The sequence below is a fragment of the Globicephala melas genome, chromosome 3 (genome assembly GCF_963455315.2).
Source record: "Globicephala melas chromosome 3, mGloMel1.2, whole genome shotgun sequence".
NCBI lineage: Eukaryota > Metazoa > Chordata > Mammalia > Artiodactyla > Delphinidae > Globicephala > Globicephala melas.
Window position 1 is genome coordinate 158,605,527 of NC_083316.1, and position 17,607 is coordinate 158,623,133.

Sequence of the window (17,607 nt, forward strand, 5' to 3'; positions counted from 1 at the left end):
AGCAGTGGAGTTGGGGGGCTCAGGAAGAACATTTACTCTGTTCCTAATGAGGTGTTTGCCTTGCTGGGTCTTTGCAAAATAGAACTAGCGCAATGCGCCTGATGTCCTGGCTGAGAATGAAGCTGATTGTTCTAAAAAGCAAGTTGACCTAAAATCAGTCTCAGGAGGTCCGTGGCGGGCGTGGGGGTGGGGGGGTAGAACTGGTAGCGGTGGGACTGGTGGGGATGCAACATGCCCAGAAAGAGCCTGCAGGGATGGGGGGTGATGAGCATGCCATACCTCCAGCCCTGCCGGAGGCTCTCCAGAACCTTCTCCATGCAGCCCTGTGTGCGGGAGCTCCAGCCCACAGGACAGGTGAGCAGACTCAGATTTGGAGTTCCGGGGATGAAGCATAGGGCTTCTGTGGTTGGGAGGGCTGGACCTCAAACCTTGGTGCCCGGCAAGTCGGGGGTCACAGCACCCACCTCTCATTCTGGTCCGAGGGTTAATGTCCCTGGCCGCAGGCCGAGGCCCAGCCCGGGAATGAGGGGAGATCCGGGCACATTTGCAGGTGCCCATCTGGCTTCAAAGTACAACATAAAGAAAACACAATTTCCACAAAGATGGCCATCCCGAGAAGCATTGCCTCGGAAGGACTTGAGGGGCTGAGTCATCAGTGACCTCCATCTTCTAGTGGAGACGGTGAGGCAGGAAGGGGCAGCCAGGGAGGACAGGCTTGGGGGAGGGGGCTTGGAGGGTCCAGATGAGGCTGGAGGATGAGGAGTCCCAGGACTAGCCACTGGCTTAGGTCTGTTTGCCGTTTTTTCACTTATTTATTTATTTATTTGTTTTATTTATTTTTTTGCAGTACGCGGGCCTCTCACTGTTGTGGCCTCTCCCGTTGCGGAGCACAGGCTCAGCGGCCATGGCCATGCCATGCATGTGGGATCTTCCCGGGGCACGAACCCGTGTCCCCTGCATCGGCAGCTGCGCCACCAGGGAAGCCCTTTCACTTATTTAAATTGTGGTAAAATACACGTAACACAATTTACCACATGACCATTTTAAGTGTACAGTTCAGTGACATAACGTGCACCCACGTTGGGAATTCCCTGGTGGTCCAGTGGTTAGGACTCGGCGCTTTCGCTGCTGACAGCGTGGGTTCGATCCCTGGTTGGGGAACTAGGATCGCACAAGCTTTGCAGCGCAGCCATGAGTAAATGAGTAAATAAATAAAAAGTACATCCACGTGGTTGTATAACCATGCCCACCATGAATCTCCAGACTCTGTTCATCTTCCCAAACTGAAACTCTATCTTCAACTAAACACTAACTCCCCACCCCTAGCCCCTGGCAACCACCCTTCTGCTTCTTTCAGTCTCTGTGCATGTGGCCACTCTAGGGACTTCATATAAGTGGAATCATACAGTCTTTGTCCTTTGGTGACTGCCTTATTTCACTCAGCACAGTGTCTTCAAGGTTCATCCATGTTGTAGCCTGTGTCAGAATTTCCTTCCTTTTAAAGCTACTATTATGCCTTTTTTGAAACATGAGTTTTAACGGAAAGTGACGCACGGCACAGAAAATTCCAATAGCACAAAAAAAGCTCACAGAGAAGAGTAGGTGCCCATGTCCCTCCCCCTGAAGGCAGCTGCCCCCAGTGTCCCCCAGGAGGTATTCATGTGGCTTGTCATCCGATTGGAAACAGCGGGCCCGGCACCTCCACGGCTGTTTCCGTGGCGGCAGGGGTGGGGGGGGGTTGTTTAAGGCCCCCCCCCGCCCCGCTGCCGGAAATTTCCCCGTACAGACGTCTTCCTGAGCGTTTCCCTATACAGACCCACCATAAATTCCTAGACACGGAATTCCTGAGTCAAACCACCCGCCTCACGCTCCAGTCTGCCCTATCCCTGGCAGGGAAGAGCTGCCGGGCCCAGCTTCCCGTGAGCAGAGTCCCTGCTCTCTCCTGGAGGGCGGCAAGGGGTCCCCATCCCCGTTTTCCTGTGCGCTGAGGGCATATCATCATCATCACTGGTCACGTGTGCTGTGAGGCGTAGGTGTGGGATGAATTTGTCATTGGTGCTGGTGGAAACTGCTCAGAAATGAGGGAGAGGTTCCTGGCTGAGACCCCTGCCTTGACTGGAGCTCTCCAGGTCTCGATCCCTGCCGACCAACCCTGGGGCTGGGGGGGCAGGGACCTCAGCATCTCGGCCTCTGGCTACACTGACTCTGTGCAGGACTGCTCGGTCATTTCCTGGCTGGTTCCCGTGTCCCCGAGTGTGTGGCTAGATTAGGGTTCGCCATACCAGGACACGGCTCCATCTGACCCCCTCTCCCACCCCTAGTTCATTTCTTCTTCCCTGACCCCCACTGCCCCCTTGGGGTCCATCTGCTCCCAGACATTGCCCCCACCACTGTGACCCAGCCCTGACCTCATAGAGACCGAGCACCCCCAGTGCAGGGCTCCCCCAGGGTAGGACGGTGTAGCTGCTCTGAGGTCTGGAGGGGGGATCGTATTCAGGACGGAGGAGTACCCTCCCCTCTGGGTGGGACGTGGAGAGGTCTGAGGGGTGAGGACCCCAATGGAAGGTGGTTCAGGGGGCTCTCTGGGCTGGCTGGGCCACCCCCTCTGGCTCATGTACGGCTGTGGCCCCTGGTCACACCTGGGACCCCAGGCTGAGCGTGGGGTCAGGACCAGAGCAGAAGCGGCTTTGAGAACTGGGCACCCCCCAGAGGGGGCTGCAGCCACGCTCCCCTAAGACCCCCAGGACAGCACATGCTCAGCATCGGGGGTTCTGGCTGAGAACCAAGACCTCCTCAGCAGGCTCACAAGGCCTGCCCCTCTCTGCGCCTGCCGGGGGACCTGTGCTGGGGCGTGGGTGAGGCTGCATACGGCAGGGTAACCTCCACAGAGGGCCAGGGGCACCTGGGGGGGTCCGCTCACCTGCTCTGGCCTCTGATTTGGGGTCCTGCCTGCCAGAGCCGGGGGTGGGGTTTGAGAGGAGGGGGCTTCAGGAAGGGCCAAGCGTTCCTGATGGATGGAGGGGAGCATGGCACGGAGGGCTGGGCTGTCACGAGGATGGGGCCGAGACGTGATCGGCCAGCAAGAAGTGGCTACTTGGCCTACAGAGGCTGGATGGGGGCTGCAGCCTGGCGCCTCCTCTCCCATCTTACTGGCCCAGCACCTAGACCCCAAGTAACTCCAGCTGCCAGGCCTCCTCAGGCCAGGCTTTGGGCCTCCCACGGGCTCATGGGGGCAGGGACCAGTTTATCTCACCAGACCTTGTCCCCTCCTCCGCCGGCACTCAGGAAGCTGGGGGCGGGGGTAGGGGGTCCGGCCAGGCAGGAAGCCTGAGGTCAGCCGGCCACAGCCCAGAGTAGCCGGCACCCAGCACCGGCAATATGTGGGCTCTCCTGATGCTGTGGCCCCTAGCACTGGGGTTCAGCCTGGATGACACTCAGACCCCCATTATCTACGACGACGATGGGGGCAGCACGGAGAGAGGTGATGGTGAGTGACCTCGGGCCCTGCCTTGGGACTGGGGGGGTGCCCAGAGCCGGTGAAAGGGAGACAGGGAACGGGGGTGGGGCTTCTCCAGCCCAGCCCTGAGTCCACAGGGCTGGGGGTTTCCATGTCCAGCTCTGTCCCACCAGCCCAGGGGCTCCTGAGAGCTGGGGGCTAGATCTACACTTTCTCAGGGGCCTCGCCATCCAGCTGGGGAACCAAGTGAGGGGCTAGGGGTGGGGGGGTGACTCCTGGCCTCTCAGCGCTTCTATCCCCTTTCCCTCCGGGCCTCTCTTCCCCAGATAGCACGCCGGGGCCCCACCCGCGCAGCTTCCCTGGCCAGCCCTGTGCCAATGACAGCAACACTCTGGAGGTCCCGGCCAGCTCTCGGGCACTGCTGCTAGGCTGGGTGCCCACGAGACTGGTGCCCGCGCTCTACGGGCTGGCCCTGGCAGTGGGGCTGCCCGCCAATGGCCTGGCGCTGTGGGTGCTGGCCACACGGGTGCCACAACTGCCATCCACTGTGCTGCTGATGAACTTGGCGGCGGCTGACCTGCTGCTGGCCCTGGCGCTGCCGCCACGCATCACCTACCACCTGCGGGGCCAGCGCTGGCCCTTCGGCGAGGCCGCCTGCCGCCTGGACACGGCCGCGCTCTATGGTCACATGTACGGCTCCGTGCTGCTACTGGCCGCCATCAGCCTGGACCGCTACCTGGCCGTGGTGCACCCGCTGCGGGCCCGCACCCTGCGAGGCCAGCGCCTGGCCATTGGGCTCTGTGTCACAGCCTGGCTGGCGGCAGCCGCCCTGGCGCTGCCCCTGGCGCTGCAGCAGCAGACCTTCCGGCTGTCGCATTCGGACCACGTGCTCTGCCACGACGTGCTGCCCGTCGGTGCCCAGGCCTCCTACTGGCGGCCTGCCTTCCTCTGCCTGGCGGTGCTCGGCTGCTTCCTGCCGCTGCTGGCCATGCTGCTGAGTTACGGGGCCACCCTGCGCACGCTGGCGGCCGGCGGCCGGCGTTACAGCCACGCGCTGAGGCTGACCGCGCTGGTGCTGACCTCGGCCGTGGCCCTCTTTGCGCCCAGCAACGTGCTGCTGCTCCTGCACTACTCAAACCCGGACCCTGACGCCTGGGGGGACCTGTACGCCGCCTACCTGCCCAGCCTGGCGCTCAGCACCCTCAACAGCTGTGTAGACCCCTTCATCTACTACTACGTGTCGGCCGAGTTCAGGAGCAAGGTGCAGGAAGTGGTGCTTCGCCGGGCGCCCGGTACCGCAACAGCTTCCAGGGAGGGGTGCAGCCCGGCCACCTGCACCCGGTCCTCCTCGTTTGTGTGACAGCCCCTCCACAGGCTGGACAAACAGGAAGGGGGTTGCACTGGGTTGAATAGGGTCCCCTCCCAATTCGTGTCCACCGAGAACCTCCAAAAGTGAGCTTATTTGGAAATAAGGTCATTGCAAGTGTAATTAGTTAGGATGAGGTCACACTAGAGTAGGGCGGGCCCAAAATCCGATGTGACTGGTGTCCTTATAAGAAGACACAGAGACACACAGGGAAGCCCATGTGACCACGGAGGCAGAGATGGGGTGATATGGCCACAAGCCAAGGGATGCCACAGACTGCTGGCAGCCACCAGAAGAAGCCAGGAGACCAGGCTGGGACAGACGCTCCCTCAGAGCCCCCAAAAGGAGCCAACCCTGCCCACCTTTATCTCAGACTTCTGGCCTCCAGAACTGTCAGAGAATAAATTTCTGTTGTTTTAAGCCACCTGGTACGTGGTACTTGGCTACAGCAGCCCCAGGAAACTAAGACGAGCATTAAATGCAGGTTCCCAGGCCCAGCCAGCTCACCTGTGTCCGTGTCCAAGGTGTGGACAAGGCAAAGCTGATGCTGCCTTGGACCTGCAGCAGGACCCCACCCAGGAGGAGGCTCGGGCCCCCTCCCCGCTTGTGGCCCAGGCGGCTGGGAGCCCCGTTGGCGGTCCTCGTTCCCAGGATGGGCCTTAGTGTTCTGGGGCATCTCCTGAGCACTGGAGACCTCTACTCTGCTCCCCAAAGCCTGGTGCAACCCATCACTGGGAGCCACAGGGCTCAGCCTCCTACTGTCACCCTGGCTGCAAGATGTCACCTCCTCCTGCTTTCCCTTGGTCTGATCCCTCTTCTCAGGTAACTCCCCCATGGACTGGGTGGGTGGAGCAATGTGAAGATTTACAGTGTACACCCAGGGTGTACACCCAGGGTCAGGGGGCTGCAGCTTCGCAGAACCCACCCCCAGCCAGTTGAAGGCTGCTCTGCATCAAGGCAGGGGGCACCACGTGGGGAAGGGCAGCCGTAGCCCCAGACACACACACACCCTGCCGCTCCCCACCCCAGAAGGCAACACAGGGCACAGTGTCCGGAGCCACCGAGGCATCAGCTGTGGGAGTACACAAGCCCTCTCCAGAGGCAGAGGGGAATGGGTGCCATTCCCGGGCTCCCCATCAAGTTCGTATGTCTCTGGTCTGGGGAAGAGTGAGCCGGAAGCCCCAGGACGGACACACACACACACACACACAAGCGCGCGCGCACACGCTCTCCCACGTAAAAGTGAACCTGGGGCTGTGTGAATAAAGTCAACGAAGAATATCATGTCAATAGCCTGGTATGATGATGTGCTAGAGTCTTCCAAGATGTTACCACTGGGGGAGGCTGGGTAAAGGGTAGCCAGGACCTCTCTGTACTGGTCTGATTTCTTACAAGTGCATGGGAATCTATGATTACCCTGGGATGCAAGTGTTCCAAAGCCTCACCCTGCTCTGAAAGGCTGGGCTGTAGACGAAGGAATGGAGGTGAGGGGCCGGAAGGGAGCTGGGCTCCAGCGCTTAGAGCTGCCTCTCAGCCTCCCCTGCCCGCAGGAGGCCCAAGTCTGTCAGGGACTCTATGGAAATGAGCTTTTATTACACCAGCAGCCTCTATGGCAAGTGGCAACAGGGCCTCGGCAAGGGTGCAGTAACCTTGCAGGATGGCAGGGGTCAGGAGCGTGGAAAGTGGCCGGTGCTGCACGACGGGGACCCACAGGCTGGGCAGCCCCCACAGGGTCTCCGTGCTGTCCAGAGATGAGCAGTGTCGGCTGAAATAAATTACCACCATGGAGGCGGAAGACAGGAGAATGCAGGAGGGGGCATGGAGAGCCGGGAGGCAGGTCTGAGCACACGGCTTCGGTAGGTCCAGAGCTGGGACACCCTCCCAGGCTGCTAGGAGCGGGACAATCTTCCAGGCGGGGCATTGGAAGATCAGGGGTTCACAGGTCGAGGTCAGGAAGTGGGCAGATGAAGGGGCATCTGTCTGGAGCCCAGGACTTTCTCTGCAGAGAAAGTGGTGGTGCTGTCGAGGCTAAACATTCAGGGACCCCTGGGTTGAGGCAGGGGTGCAGGGACTGTGACAGTTCTGGGACAATTTGGGGTTTGGGTCTGGGGGTTCAGCAGCCCAGGCAGTCATTATGCAGAAAAGCAGCCTTGTTCGTTTCTAAGTTGCCGACGCTACGTCCTTGATTTGGCCAGAGTCGTGCTCCCTCAGAAAACAGGTCTTTGGCTACGAGTCCTTCCCAGAAATGTCCCTCCTCCGGGGAGCAGAACGTCAGGCTGTGGGAGCTGCTCTGGCCACCCAGCCCAAGGCTGTAGGGTGGGGTGACTTGTGCTCCAGCTGCAGCTGGCGGGGAGGGGGGCACCTCCAGCCACCTCGCTGACCATCCTTCCTGTTGAGGTGGGGACTGGGCCCCCAGGAGGCCCACCGTCGTCTCTGATGGTCTGTTTATCGGGTTCGTTTGGAAGCAGGGGTCACCCGGGCAGGGTCCAGCGGCCCCCAGACAGTCAAGTCTCCTGTCAGCGACCCTCTTCCAGTGGGGCGAAATCACAGCCAGATCACGCCTTCCTGCTCGGAGCTTTAGGAAGAGAAGCCACTCTGACTGATGGGGAGAGAAGCCGAAAAATGCCTGTGGGCTGCCAGGCCTGGCAGGGGCGGGACTGCGGACTACTCCCTAAACCCGCCTCCAAGTGGCTCGGCCTGGCTGCCTCCGCCCACTGAGACATGAGCGCCCCACCTGGAGCCGGGGTTGGGGGGACACGGTCCAGCAGGGCCCCTCAGGACCCCGCCCATCCCCACCAGGCCACAGTGATGGGATGGGGCCTTCACTTCTGGTAAGAATGAGCGCAGCATGCAAGGGACCACTGACCAAATAGAAGACTTATCTGTGGAACTCAATCAGCTATGAAAAGGGAGGAACTACTGATACAACACCATGGATGGACAGCAAGGGAACTCTGTTGAGTGAGAAAAAGCCAATCTCAAAAGGTTACATACCCCACCATTCTGTTTACAAAGAATCCCTGAAATGGCAAAAGTATAGAGCAGGAGAACAAATGAATGGTTGGGGGGGGCGCGGAAATCGAGGTGGGTGTGGCTATAAACCTGCAACTAAAGGGATCCTTGAGGTGATGGGCTGTCCTGTATCTTGACTGTGGTCATGATTACACAAATCTACACGTGGGGGAAAATTGCAGACTCAATTGCAAATGAGTGCATGTAAAAGTGGTGAAATAGGAGTAAGACGGGTAGATTGCATTGATGTCAATTTCCTGGTGTTACACTGTAACTTGAGTTCTGGGAGATGTTACCACTGGGGGGAACTGGATGAAGGGCACCTAAGATCTTTCTGTTATTTCTTCCAACTGCGTGTGAACCTATGGTACCTCAAATTTAGAAGTTTAATAAAAATCTTCCCCTGCAAAAGGAAAATAAAAGCAGACCTCTCTCAGAAGACACTGGACAGGGTGGGCAACACTTGGGTGACTTTAAAGTTATACATATGATAATTATTAGCATGAGAGATGGGAGGGGACAACACATGGACAGAAATGACTTCAGAGTTGCTACATTTTGCTGAAGGTGGTTACAATACTCCCACCAAGTAGACTGTGAAAAATTTAAAGATGAATAGTCTTATCCCCAGAGTTACCGCTAAAAAAATAATGCTAAAACAACAATAACTGAATCAAAATGCAATTCTAAAAGATATTCAAAAGAAGGCATGGAAAGAGAAACACAGGGGGGCAAAACAAAATTAGTGCAACAGTAACCCTAAACCCAGCCCTATCGATAATTATATTATATGCATGTGAACTAAACCCAGTGCCTGGTGCAAGATGACGCACCCCTAAATCTCTGGGACTCTGGTTGGTGCTGGGAAAAACTTTCCTACTGGGTTTGCTGAGTGGGGATGTAAACCAGCCTTTGCCACCAGCATGGGGTGGAGAGACCCTTGCTACCCAGGAAGGCAGGGCTCTGAGGCCCGCCAGTGCAGCCAGCCTCCAGGACCTGGCACTTACCTGAGCTGATAGATCAACCTGTTGTTTAAACCTCTTGAGTTGAGTTTGTTCAACCCAAAAGATTTGCCTCGTCCAGGAAGTCTGCCCAGCAGCCCCTTCCCAGCCTCACCCCACAGGGCTCTCTGGTCTCCTGACCATTTCCTCCATCCTTCCTTCAGGGGAGACAAAGATTCTCTACCTAACCAAACTCCACCCGGGCTCTTCTGAGCTCTTTTTCACTTCGGTCTCAAATTCTAGGCTTCCATGTTCATCTCAGCACTGCCCAACTGTAGCAAGAATCTGCTAATATGTCAGTTTAGCCAGAAACCCCCCCCTCCACCGTACTGATCACCCTTGATATCTGATTGGGTTCCTCGTCCTCCACCATCCACCCCCTGCCCCCTGTAATTTCTCATCACCCTGGCCTACCTTCAGCAACAATCAGGTGCAGTCGGTTTAGCTAGAATATCCGTCCTTCACTCCTGATGTTTCCTCCTAGTAACTTTCCATCCACTGACTGCCACCCCCCACTCCTTGGCTATAAATTCCCACTTTTTCTTCTTTTATTATTAGGAGTTAGTTACAATCTCTATCCCCACTGCAAGACTCCATAGTGCTCCCCCTTGAAAAATATATTCCTTGCGTCATGAATAATTTCTTCTTTAACAGGGGTCCCAGGCCCAGGGGGTCTCAGGGACAGGTCTGTCCTGGGGTCCAGTCCTTGGGAGGGTTCACTAAGCTCACGCTACACATACAGGCTGCTCTTCTATGTGTGCCTGGGTGGATGGGGGTCAAGGGAGAACAGATCCCCCACCTCATCCCCTGAAACCCTACAGCAGGCTGACCCCTCCATCAGTCACTCCCACTCCCTGCCAGGTTCCAGGGCCAGTGGAGGGAAGTTGGGGGCGGATCCAGCTCTCACCTGTCCTCTGCTTCCCCGTCCAAGTCCACCACCTCATGGCCGGCTGCCACGTGCCCCGCGTCCAGGGGACCCAGGTCATAGTCGTAGCTGTACAAAGCAGAGGCTGGTGTCGGCTGCTCTGGAAGGAAGGAGGACTGAGTCGGTAGGGAAGGCACTGGAGGGAGAGGATCTGGATGACCAACAGCCCAGGGGGCCTGAGGGGAGGAGATCTGTGGCCCAGAGCAACAGATAGGAGGTGAGGTCACAAGGTGGGGAAGCGGACACAGAAATCAGAGACGAGGAGATGCAGGAAAGCACAAAGTTGGGGTGGGGCTGGGGAGAGACTGACCAAGACTGAGGAGATGCAAAGGGACCCAGATGCAAAGAGAAGAAGATGGAGCGATACATTCTGGGACAAGGTGGGATCCCCGAGGCGGGGCGTGGGTGGATCCTCACCAAGGGCACAGCGGCCAGGGGGCGCGGGCTCCAATCTCACACGTTCGCGGCAGGCAGCCTCCTGGAGGTGGCAGGTGCTGGCATAGACGACGCCGTCGGAGCCACATACCGGGTCCCTGCTGGTGGTGCAGTCGCGCGCGCAGCCGCAGCGCGTGATCTTCGTCCCCTCCTCCGGGATGGCAGCGGGACCTGCCTCGCCAGGGGACCAGCCTGGCGGGCGAGGCGAAATGGGCAGGCCCCGGGAACTCCACCCCCCAACTTGATCCCTGCCTCCACCTGGGCCTGGGGTTGGGGAGAAGTCCCTGGGGTCCGGACCACACTCCACAGCGTGGAGACAGTTCCTAGGAAGCCCTGACCTGGTAGAATTTCACGCAAGTATTTGCCTAGTGTTTACCAAAATAAAATTTAAAAAGAAAACTTTTATGTTCATTGCAGCTCTACTTACAATAGCCAGGGCATGGAAGCAACCTACGTGTCCATCGACAGATGAATGAATAAAGAAGATGTGGCACATATATACAATGGAATATTACTCAGCCATAAAAAGAAACGAAATTGAGTTATCTATAGTGAGGTGGATGGATCTGGAGTCTGTCATACAGAGTGACGTAAGTCAGAAAGAGAAGAACAAATACCATATGCTAACACATATATATGGAATCTAAAAAAAAAAAATTGATTCTGAAGAACCTAGGGGCAGGACAGGAATAAAGACACAGACCTACTAGAGAATGGACTTGAGGATATGGGGAGGGGGAAGGGTAAGCTGGGACGAAGTGAGAGAGTGGCATGGACATATATACACTACCAAATGTAAAACGGATTACTAGTGGGAAGCAGCCACATAGCACAGGGAGATCAGCTCGGTGCTTTGTGACCACCTAGATGGGTGGGTTAGGGAGGGTGGGAGGGAGATGCAAGAGGGAGGAGACATGGGGATATATGTATACGTACAGCTGAATCATTTTATTATATAGCAGAAACTAACACACCATTGTAAAGCAACTATACTCCAATAAAGATGTTAATAAATAAATAAATAAGAAAAAGAAAACTTTTAAAAGCAATCTAAACTCATTTCAAGAAGTCTGGAAAATAAAGAAAAAGGTCCCGAGGGACCCTCTAGCCCGTCCTGCGTCCTTCTCTGTGGCCGATTGGGGCTCCCGGCCTGGGTCCCAACACCCTTTGGCTTGTGCGGAAGCGGAGGCAAGGGCTCTCCTTTGGGCCGCCCGCTTCTACACCCGCCCCCTCATACCCCCCTAGGCCCCGCCCCTCCTCACTGCCCACCCCCCGCGCCCCGCTAAGCCCCGCCTCCTTCTCACTGCCTGCCCACTCTGCTCAACCCCAAGCCCCTCCGCTCAGGCAGCGCGCCCTTGACCGTGCCGGGTCCTCCTGCCTTTACCACGCCCTCCTCTGCCGCGGGTGGGGTCGGGGTGGCGGGTGGTCGGAAGGGGCAATGGCCCCGCGCACTTACCGGGGCCCTGGGCCAAGGAACGCTCCACCTCGTTGCACGCAGGCCCAGCGCACAGCTCCCGGGCGAGGGGACTGCGCGAGCTGACGTTGTAGAAGCGAGTGGCCTCGAAGGCTGCGGGACCAGGGGAGAAGGGTGACCAAGTGATGGATGACAGGGTGAGGGACTGAGCTAGAGTTGTGGGTGTTGGGCGCGGACCTACCAGGCTCGTAGTAGTCGTACACGGAGATGGGCAGCGCCGACGTCCTGCCCACGACGTGCTGGCGGAGCGCCCGGAACCTCACGCACGTCAAACACTCGCTGGGGATCTGCGGGGGCAGCGGACAGGCTCAGGCTCGGCCGGGGCCACTAGGGCCAGAGACTGAGCTCCGGCCTCTGTGCTCTGTGATGCCGCAAAATGTGGGCCCAGAACTGGCTGATTTCGGGATGCCCAGGAGGCGTGAAACAGAAACGTGATCCCATTTTAATTTTGTGGGTCCTTCCATCCCACTTGGGAAAACCATCTCAGCTGGTCTTTCATCCCCCACTCCCCCCATGGCAGGTGCCCTCCCTCCTTGTGTGTGTGTGTGTGTGTGTGTGTGTGTGTGTGTGGACATTGACAAACTTGTGCAACCACTATCCATCTGCAGAATATTTCCATCACCTCAAAAGGAAACCCTATCCCCATTTGCACTCCCCATCCCCCCAACTCCTGGCAACCACCAATCTGCTTTCTGTCTCTTCACTCTGCATGTTTTTGAGGTTCAAACCATCACTGCTTCATTCCTTTTGATGCCCGAATACTATTCCATACCCCTCCCAACTTTCTGCACCAAAGCAAGCTGGCTAGGGCACAGGGCAGGCAGCCGTGGCAACTCCGCCTGAGTTGCCTCTCCCAGTTTCTTTTTCTTGGTATGAGATCATTGCAGGAACCACACCGGGCCATGGCAGCTGTGCCCTCGCCAATGTGGCTGCCGTGGAGGCCTCCACCCACCACCCCCGGCCAGCAGTACCTCATCAAAGTAGAAGAGTAGTCTGCGACCAGCCACCTCGTACCTCTTCAGTGCCACGTGCTTGTCGAGGAGCAGCTGGCAGGGAAGCCAGAGGTCAGGGTCTGCCCGGCCCTTCAGACCCCAATGCTCTCTTCCTCCCCGATCTCCAAGGGCCCAAGGTGGGCTGGACCCGTGAAGACCCAAGGCCCCGGAGTTTGCCCACGGTCATCCAGCAAGTCCCCGTGGGCCAGGCCAGAGGGTGGAGGTCAGCACCCAGGAGAGGGCATTCAAGGCTGGTTACCACTGTCCCGAGTACCTGCTTCCCCTTCCCTGCCTGCAGTCTCCCCTGAGCGAGCCTCAGTCCCAGGCCGGGCCTCCCTGTGGCCCCCTAGGCGCCCACAGAGCCCTGCCACCTGCTCCTGCCTCACCTGCACCATTCCAACTCCCTCCCCCAGGACAGGCCCTACTTTCCTGTCCCTCCCCACACTGCAGACATCCTCAGGTAAGGCTGCTCTGCCCATTTTGTGACCCTCTTCCCCTCCCCCCCCCCAAAAAGGGGGCCGGTCTCTCTTTAAGTTGAGGATGGTGGCAAATCTCTCCCTGGTATCCCAGATCATCCCCAAAGTGCGGGCAGGTTCGTTGAACCCTTCCTCTGCCACATGGATAACAGCACGGGTGGCCCACTGAATGACACCTACTGGGAAAGCTCCCACCCCTCCCCACCTGCCCCTCAGCAGATGGCCAGCCCCCAAACACCAACTTTGCCCAGAAAGACAAGAAAACAAAAACAAAAACCCATTTTATGAAGGGCTGGGAATTTGCAACCTGGGCAGGGCCACCAGCCAGAGACCTGAGCCGAGCCCTGCCCACCAGTGCTACCTCACCTGCTCCAGGCTTTCAACGTCCGCCCGGAACCCTGACAGCAGGGGCACCTCCAGGACCGCCATGTTGGAGGAGCCTGCATGCAGCCACCTTCCGATGAGGGGAGAGAGAGAGAGGCCCTTGAACTCAAGCCCTGCAGTGGAATTCATGGACCCCTCTGTCCCCACAACCCCCGAGCCTGCCTGGCTGGCAGCCCATCTGCACAAACACCCTTGGCTGGGTCGGTGGTCAGCCCATTTCACAGCTAAGACACTGAGACCATAAAGAAAAGGCCTTGCCGAGGGTTCTGGGCCTGACCCAGGTCTATCAACTCTGGGCTGTGTTCTGACCCGAACTCCATGCTGTGCCCCCAGTGTGAGAAGCTGCTCCACAGGGCCGAGGGAGTCCAGGCCACTGGGGGAGACCCGGTCACTCTCCAGTGCCAGCCCTCAGTTTCCTCTTCTGTGACATGGGGGGGTGGGTAAATATGGCCTCTGGGGCTTGCTATGTGCCAGGCCCTCCCTGTGCTGGGTGCTGGTGACAGGGAGGCTGACACTGAGTGAGGAACCTGCAGACTGTGTCCCAAGGGGACGGGGTGGTCACAGCTCCTGGGGCAGGCGGGGGAGGCTTCCTGCAGGGGTGAGGCCTGAGAGACGCTATATCCGGGTGGCACACGGTGGGGTTTTTTTTCTTAACGCATCTGAGGGAGGAACAGAGATGCCCCAGCAGGCCTGCCGGGACCAGACAGTTGGGCCAGTCCAGCTGCTTCTCGCTCCCCCGCCTGATTAGATGGTGATCACAGCCGTGCTTAGTGGAACCATCCTGAGTCTCACTGTGGAGCAGGAAACACAGCTGGAGGTTTGGGAAGCCACTCACCCAGGGCTCCCGGGCTTGGACCAAGTTGTGCTTGTTCTTCAGAACTTCCTAAGATGGGAGCCTTGGACATGTGAGGGCTGAGGGTCAAGGTTAAAGAAGGTGTCTGGGCAGCTCTGATGGGCTTCAGGTGCCATAGTTTGCAACCCACCTTTGGGGTCCCCCATCGTTGCCGTGGTAATGAGCATCCTTCGTGGGCAGCTGCATGCACCCACCGCCGAGGACCCTCTGTGGTCTGGTCCCAGGGTCACACCTGGGGCTGGTGGGTCGCACAGGGGCCACAAACAGCCATCCCACCCAGCCCCACCTGTCACTGGGGTCTGCTGCACCCATTCAGAAGCACTTCCATTTCTTTCGTTTCAAAAATCATTTGGAGTGTAAGCTTCTGATTGCAAAGGCATCCATTTCGAAGACATCCATCTTGAATAAAGATACTGGCGGCCGTATGACACAACTACTAGCCAAACAACCAGAAGAGGAATCAGGCTGCCCCCACCCACAAAGGTCCCTCTTTCAGGAAGCCCTGGGTAACCTAGATGATGGACCACTTGGGTCACCCTGCCTTCCCCTTCCAGCACCCTAATTCCTGCTCTTATATTTTAAATTCGCCAATAAAAAGTGAATCCACAAAAATGTAGGCAACCCCCCCCCCGGACCCCAATATAGGCAGAACCTCAGGTCCGTGCCTTCTCTCTGTCTCTCTACCTGTGACCTCGCTGTGTGACTCTCGGGAGGGTCATGTGCCCTCCAGGACCTGTGAGTAAGAAATCTTGTTCTTCAAAGGTCCCTGATGGGTGTTGCTGACGTGTGTCTTGCGATCAGACTAAGGACCACGAGGGCTGGTCCAGCCACAACTTTGGTGAAATGTCTGTGGGGCTCCCACAAGTAGTACAGGCCCAGATGAATGCCCGAGGCGTTCCTAGTCGAGAGCGTCACTATATAAAATGCCGTCCGGGTGGCGGTGCCAGCCAGCGGGGCAGGAGGCCTTACCTGGTGCACACCTCCAGTGTCACCGGGTACTCCTGCTGATGCTGGTCAGCTGCTGGGTCGTCATCGTCAGCCGCGGAGGCAGGCGCAGGGGGCCGCCGCTCGGCCTCGGGCTCCTGGAGGTTGACAAGCAGCTGGAAGGACGGCTTGGCCACTGGGTCTGGCACGTTGTAGGTAACATCGATCTGGGGGGGTGGGAGGACAGAGGCTGAGGGGACAGGGGAGTGGGGAGGGGAGAGGCAAGGGCAGGACAAGGTGGGGGACAGCCAGAACGACGACAACGGTGACATCAACAACAGCTCTGGGCACTACGGTCATTCCATTTCGCCCTGATGGTGTAGGTACGACCATCACCCCATTTTTCCACATTTCAAGCCCAGGTCTGTCTGCCTCTCAGGCTCCCTCCCCTATCCACTGTGTTGTCTGGGCTCCCACCTTCCAGATGCAGAAGCTGAGAATGCGAGGGTCTCCTGGCAGACTTGCCCTCAGACCGCTGGCCAGAGCCTAGGAGGCCAGCCTGTCTCCACCCAGAGTGTGACTAAATCCTGAGCCTGGTGACTGAGGGGTCGTGGGGAGCGCCAGGCTGGCCATCTCCATTCAGGCCTTGGCAGGGAGAATAACAAGTCCCACCGTGGGGGGTGAAGGGAGGGGTATGCTTAAGGTCAGAGACCACCGGAACGGGGATCAGATGGAGCTTCTGGGGCGACTCCATCCTCAAGGGGACACATTGCCGTCTGCCTTGAGTCCTGCCTTGGGCAGAGTGGATGGCATTTCAGGGGGCTGACAGGCTGCCCTGGGGTGGCTCTCACACCCACATCCACCCCACTCAACCTGGCCCAACACTGAGCTCCCTCCCGCCCGCCCCTCCAGGGGTGCCCTGGAAGCGCCCCCTCTCCCCGCAGCCTCACCTGCATCAGGCAGCAGCCTTCGCCCTTGGCGCTCACAAACAGCCCCGTGGGGAGGCTGGGGATCTGGGGAGAGAAGATGCCGTGGTTTCCCCCCCAGACCCACGTGGACAGACAGGCAGCAGGGAGGGGCCGCCGTCGCTGCCCACCCCCCACCCCTGGTCCCGGGAGCATGCACCGCCGCCATCTGTAGAAGCTTCTGGTTGGCCCTGTGCAGCTCGAAGGTCTCCTGGTAGTCCAAGTTGGTGGAGGCCAGGGAGACGGTGAGGTTGATGCCGCCCGCGTAAGACAAGATGGCGTACTCTGCCAAGGCCTGCAGAGCCACGCAGGTGTCCTGGGGACAGAGCAGGAGGCTGGGCTCAGCCCCAGGAGCGGGTCCGGCCCACGCTGCGGGTGCCACGGGTCCTCTCCGGATACCAGCGACCCGTGAGGCCGGAACAGAGCACTGGGTGTCCGGTGTAGATACCCACAGGGCTGGGGGCCCCAGGCAGCTGGGGAGCATCTCCATGGAGGCAGGGGCTGGGTCCCTGTCCCAGAGCCAGGCACATCTGTCCCTCAGCCCCATCCTCCTGCCCTCTCTTGGACATCATGCCCCCAGGGGCTGCGGGTAAGGAGCCGTCCTGAGACTTGAAGCAGCCAGTGGCTTCCTACCTGGCTCTTGAGTCCCAAGCCTAGGCCACAGTAACCCCGCTCAGACCCGAGCCCCTCTTTTGGCCTTCCTGGCTCACCTGAGTGGAGGAGAAGCCCCCAAGGGCATTCCGCTGCTGGGACAGCCACTTCACCACAGGCAGGGCAGTGGCCACATCTCCCAGGAGGGTGTAGGTCAGCAGGGCATAGGCTGTCATTTCCACCTCGGCCGAGACCACTGCAACGGAAGAGGCCAGCTGGGGCCCTTTTGACACTGGGACCCAGGACCCGGTGCCCACAGCAGGCACCGCAGGTGGGGTGGCCAGTACCTGTCTGATAGACCCCGTCACTGAAGCTCAGGAACGCATCCTTGTCCACATCCCGGGAACCCGTCAGGCTCCAGTGGGTCACCCCATCTGTAAGGCCAGAACAGGTCAGGGGCCACAACCCCTGTTGGCACTCAGCCTGGCAACCCATGCTGAGTGTCAGCGCATGTGGGCTCAAGAATAGACATCAGGGGCTGGGCCCCAGGGCAAGAGGGTACCAGGGGAAGATGGCTGGGACAGGAAGGGTCTTGGGGCTACATCTCAGATCTGCAGCTACAGCGACAAACCCAGCCCCTCCTGCACCGTTGGCAGACATCACCAATCCCTGGCTGCTTTTCTCTACCCCGACAGACATCACTAATCAATGGCCTCCCTCTTGGCTGGAGCCCTGAGGCAGGCCCCAGTCTA

At 58.5% G+C, this 17,607-nt stretch overlaps 2 protein-coding genes across 10 annotated transcripts in view; one reads left to right on the forward strand and one right to left on the reverse strand.

Moving 5' to 3' along the window:
- Positions 1-3,369: 3,369 nt before the first annotated feature.
- F2RL3 (F2R like thrombin or trypsin receptor 3) lies at positions 3,370-4,817 on the forward strand. The gene is made up of 2 exons (XM_030880220.2): positions 3,370-3,487; positions 3,784-4,817. The coding sequence occupies exons 1-2, from the start codon at positions 3,379-3,381 to the stop codon at positions 4,815-4,817; spliced, it is 1,143 nt and encodes a 380-aa protein (XP_030736080.1). The 5' UTR covers positions 3,370-3,378.
- Positions 4,818-6,150: 1,333 nt separating this feature from the next.
- Positions 6,151-17,607, reverse strand: part of CPAMD8 (C3 and PZP like alpha-2-macroglobulin domain containing 8) — a 99,214-nt gene continuing 87,757 nt past the window's right edge. For 4 of the 9 annotated variants that reach the window (XM_060296832.1, XM_030880221.2, XM_060296828.1 and 1 more), the window contains 12 exons: positions 17,203-17,289; positions 16,975-17,111; positions 16,425-16,580; positions 16,250-16,312; positions 15,345-15,526; positions 13,505-13,592; positions 12,642-12,716; positions 11,852-11,957; positions 11,653-11,763; positions 10,179-10,388; positions 9,744-9,861; positions 6,151-7,398 (listed from right to left, as the gene is read on the reverse strand). In XM_060296832.1, coding sequence (XP_060152815.1) covers positions 7,368-7,398; positions 9,744-9,861; positions 10,179-10,388; positions 11,653-11,763; positions 11,852-11,957; positions 12,642-12,716; positions 13,505-13,592; positions 15,345-15,526; positions 16,250-16,312; positions 16,425-16,580; positions 16,975-17,111; positions 17,203-17,289 — 1,364 coding nt within the window. In that variant the 3' untranslated portion in view covers positions 6,151-7,367. Of the gene's footprint in view, positions 7,423-9,743; positions 9,862-10,178; positions 10,389-11,652; positions 11,764-11,851; positions 11,958-12,641; positions 12,717-13,504; positions 13,593-15,344; positions 15,527-16,249; positions 16,313-16,424; positions 16,581-16,974; positions 17,112-17,202; positions 17,290-17,607 lie in introns of all 9 variants that reach the window. The other 5 variants (XM_060296831.1, XM_060296830.1, XM_060296829.1 and 2 more) reach the window with 5 other exon arrangements.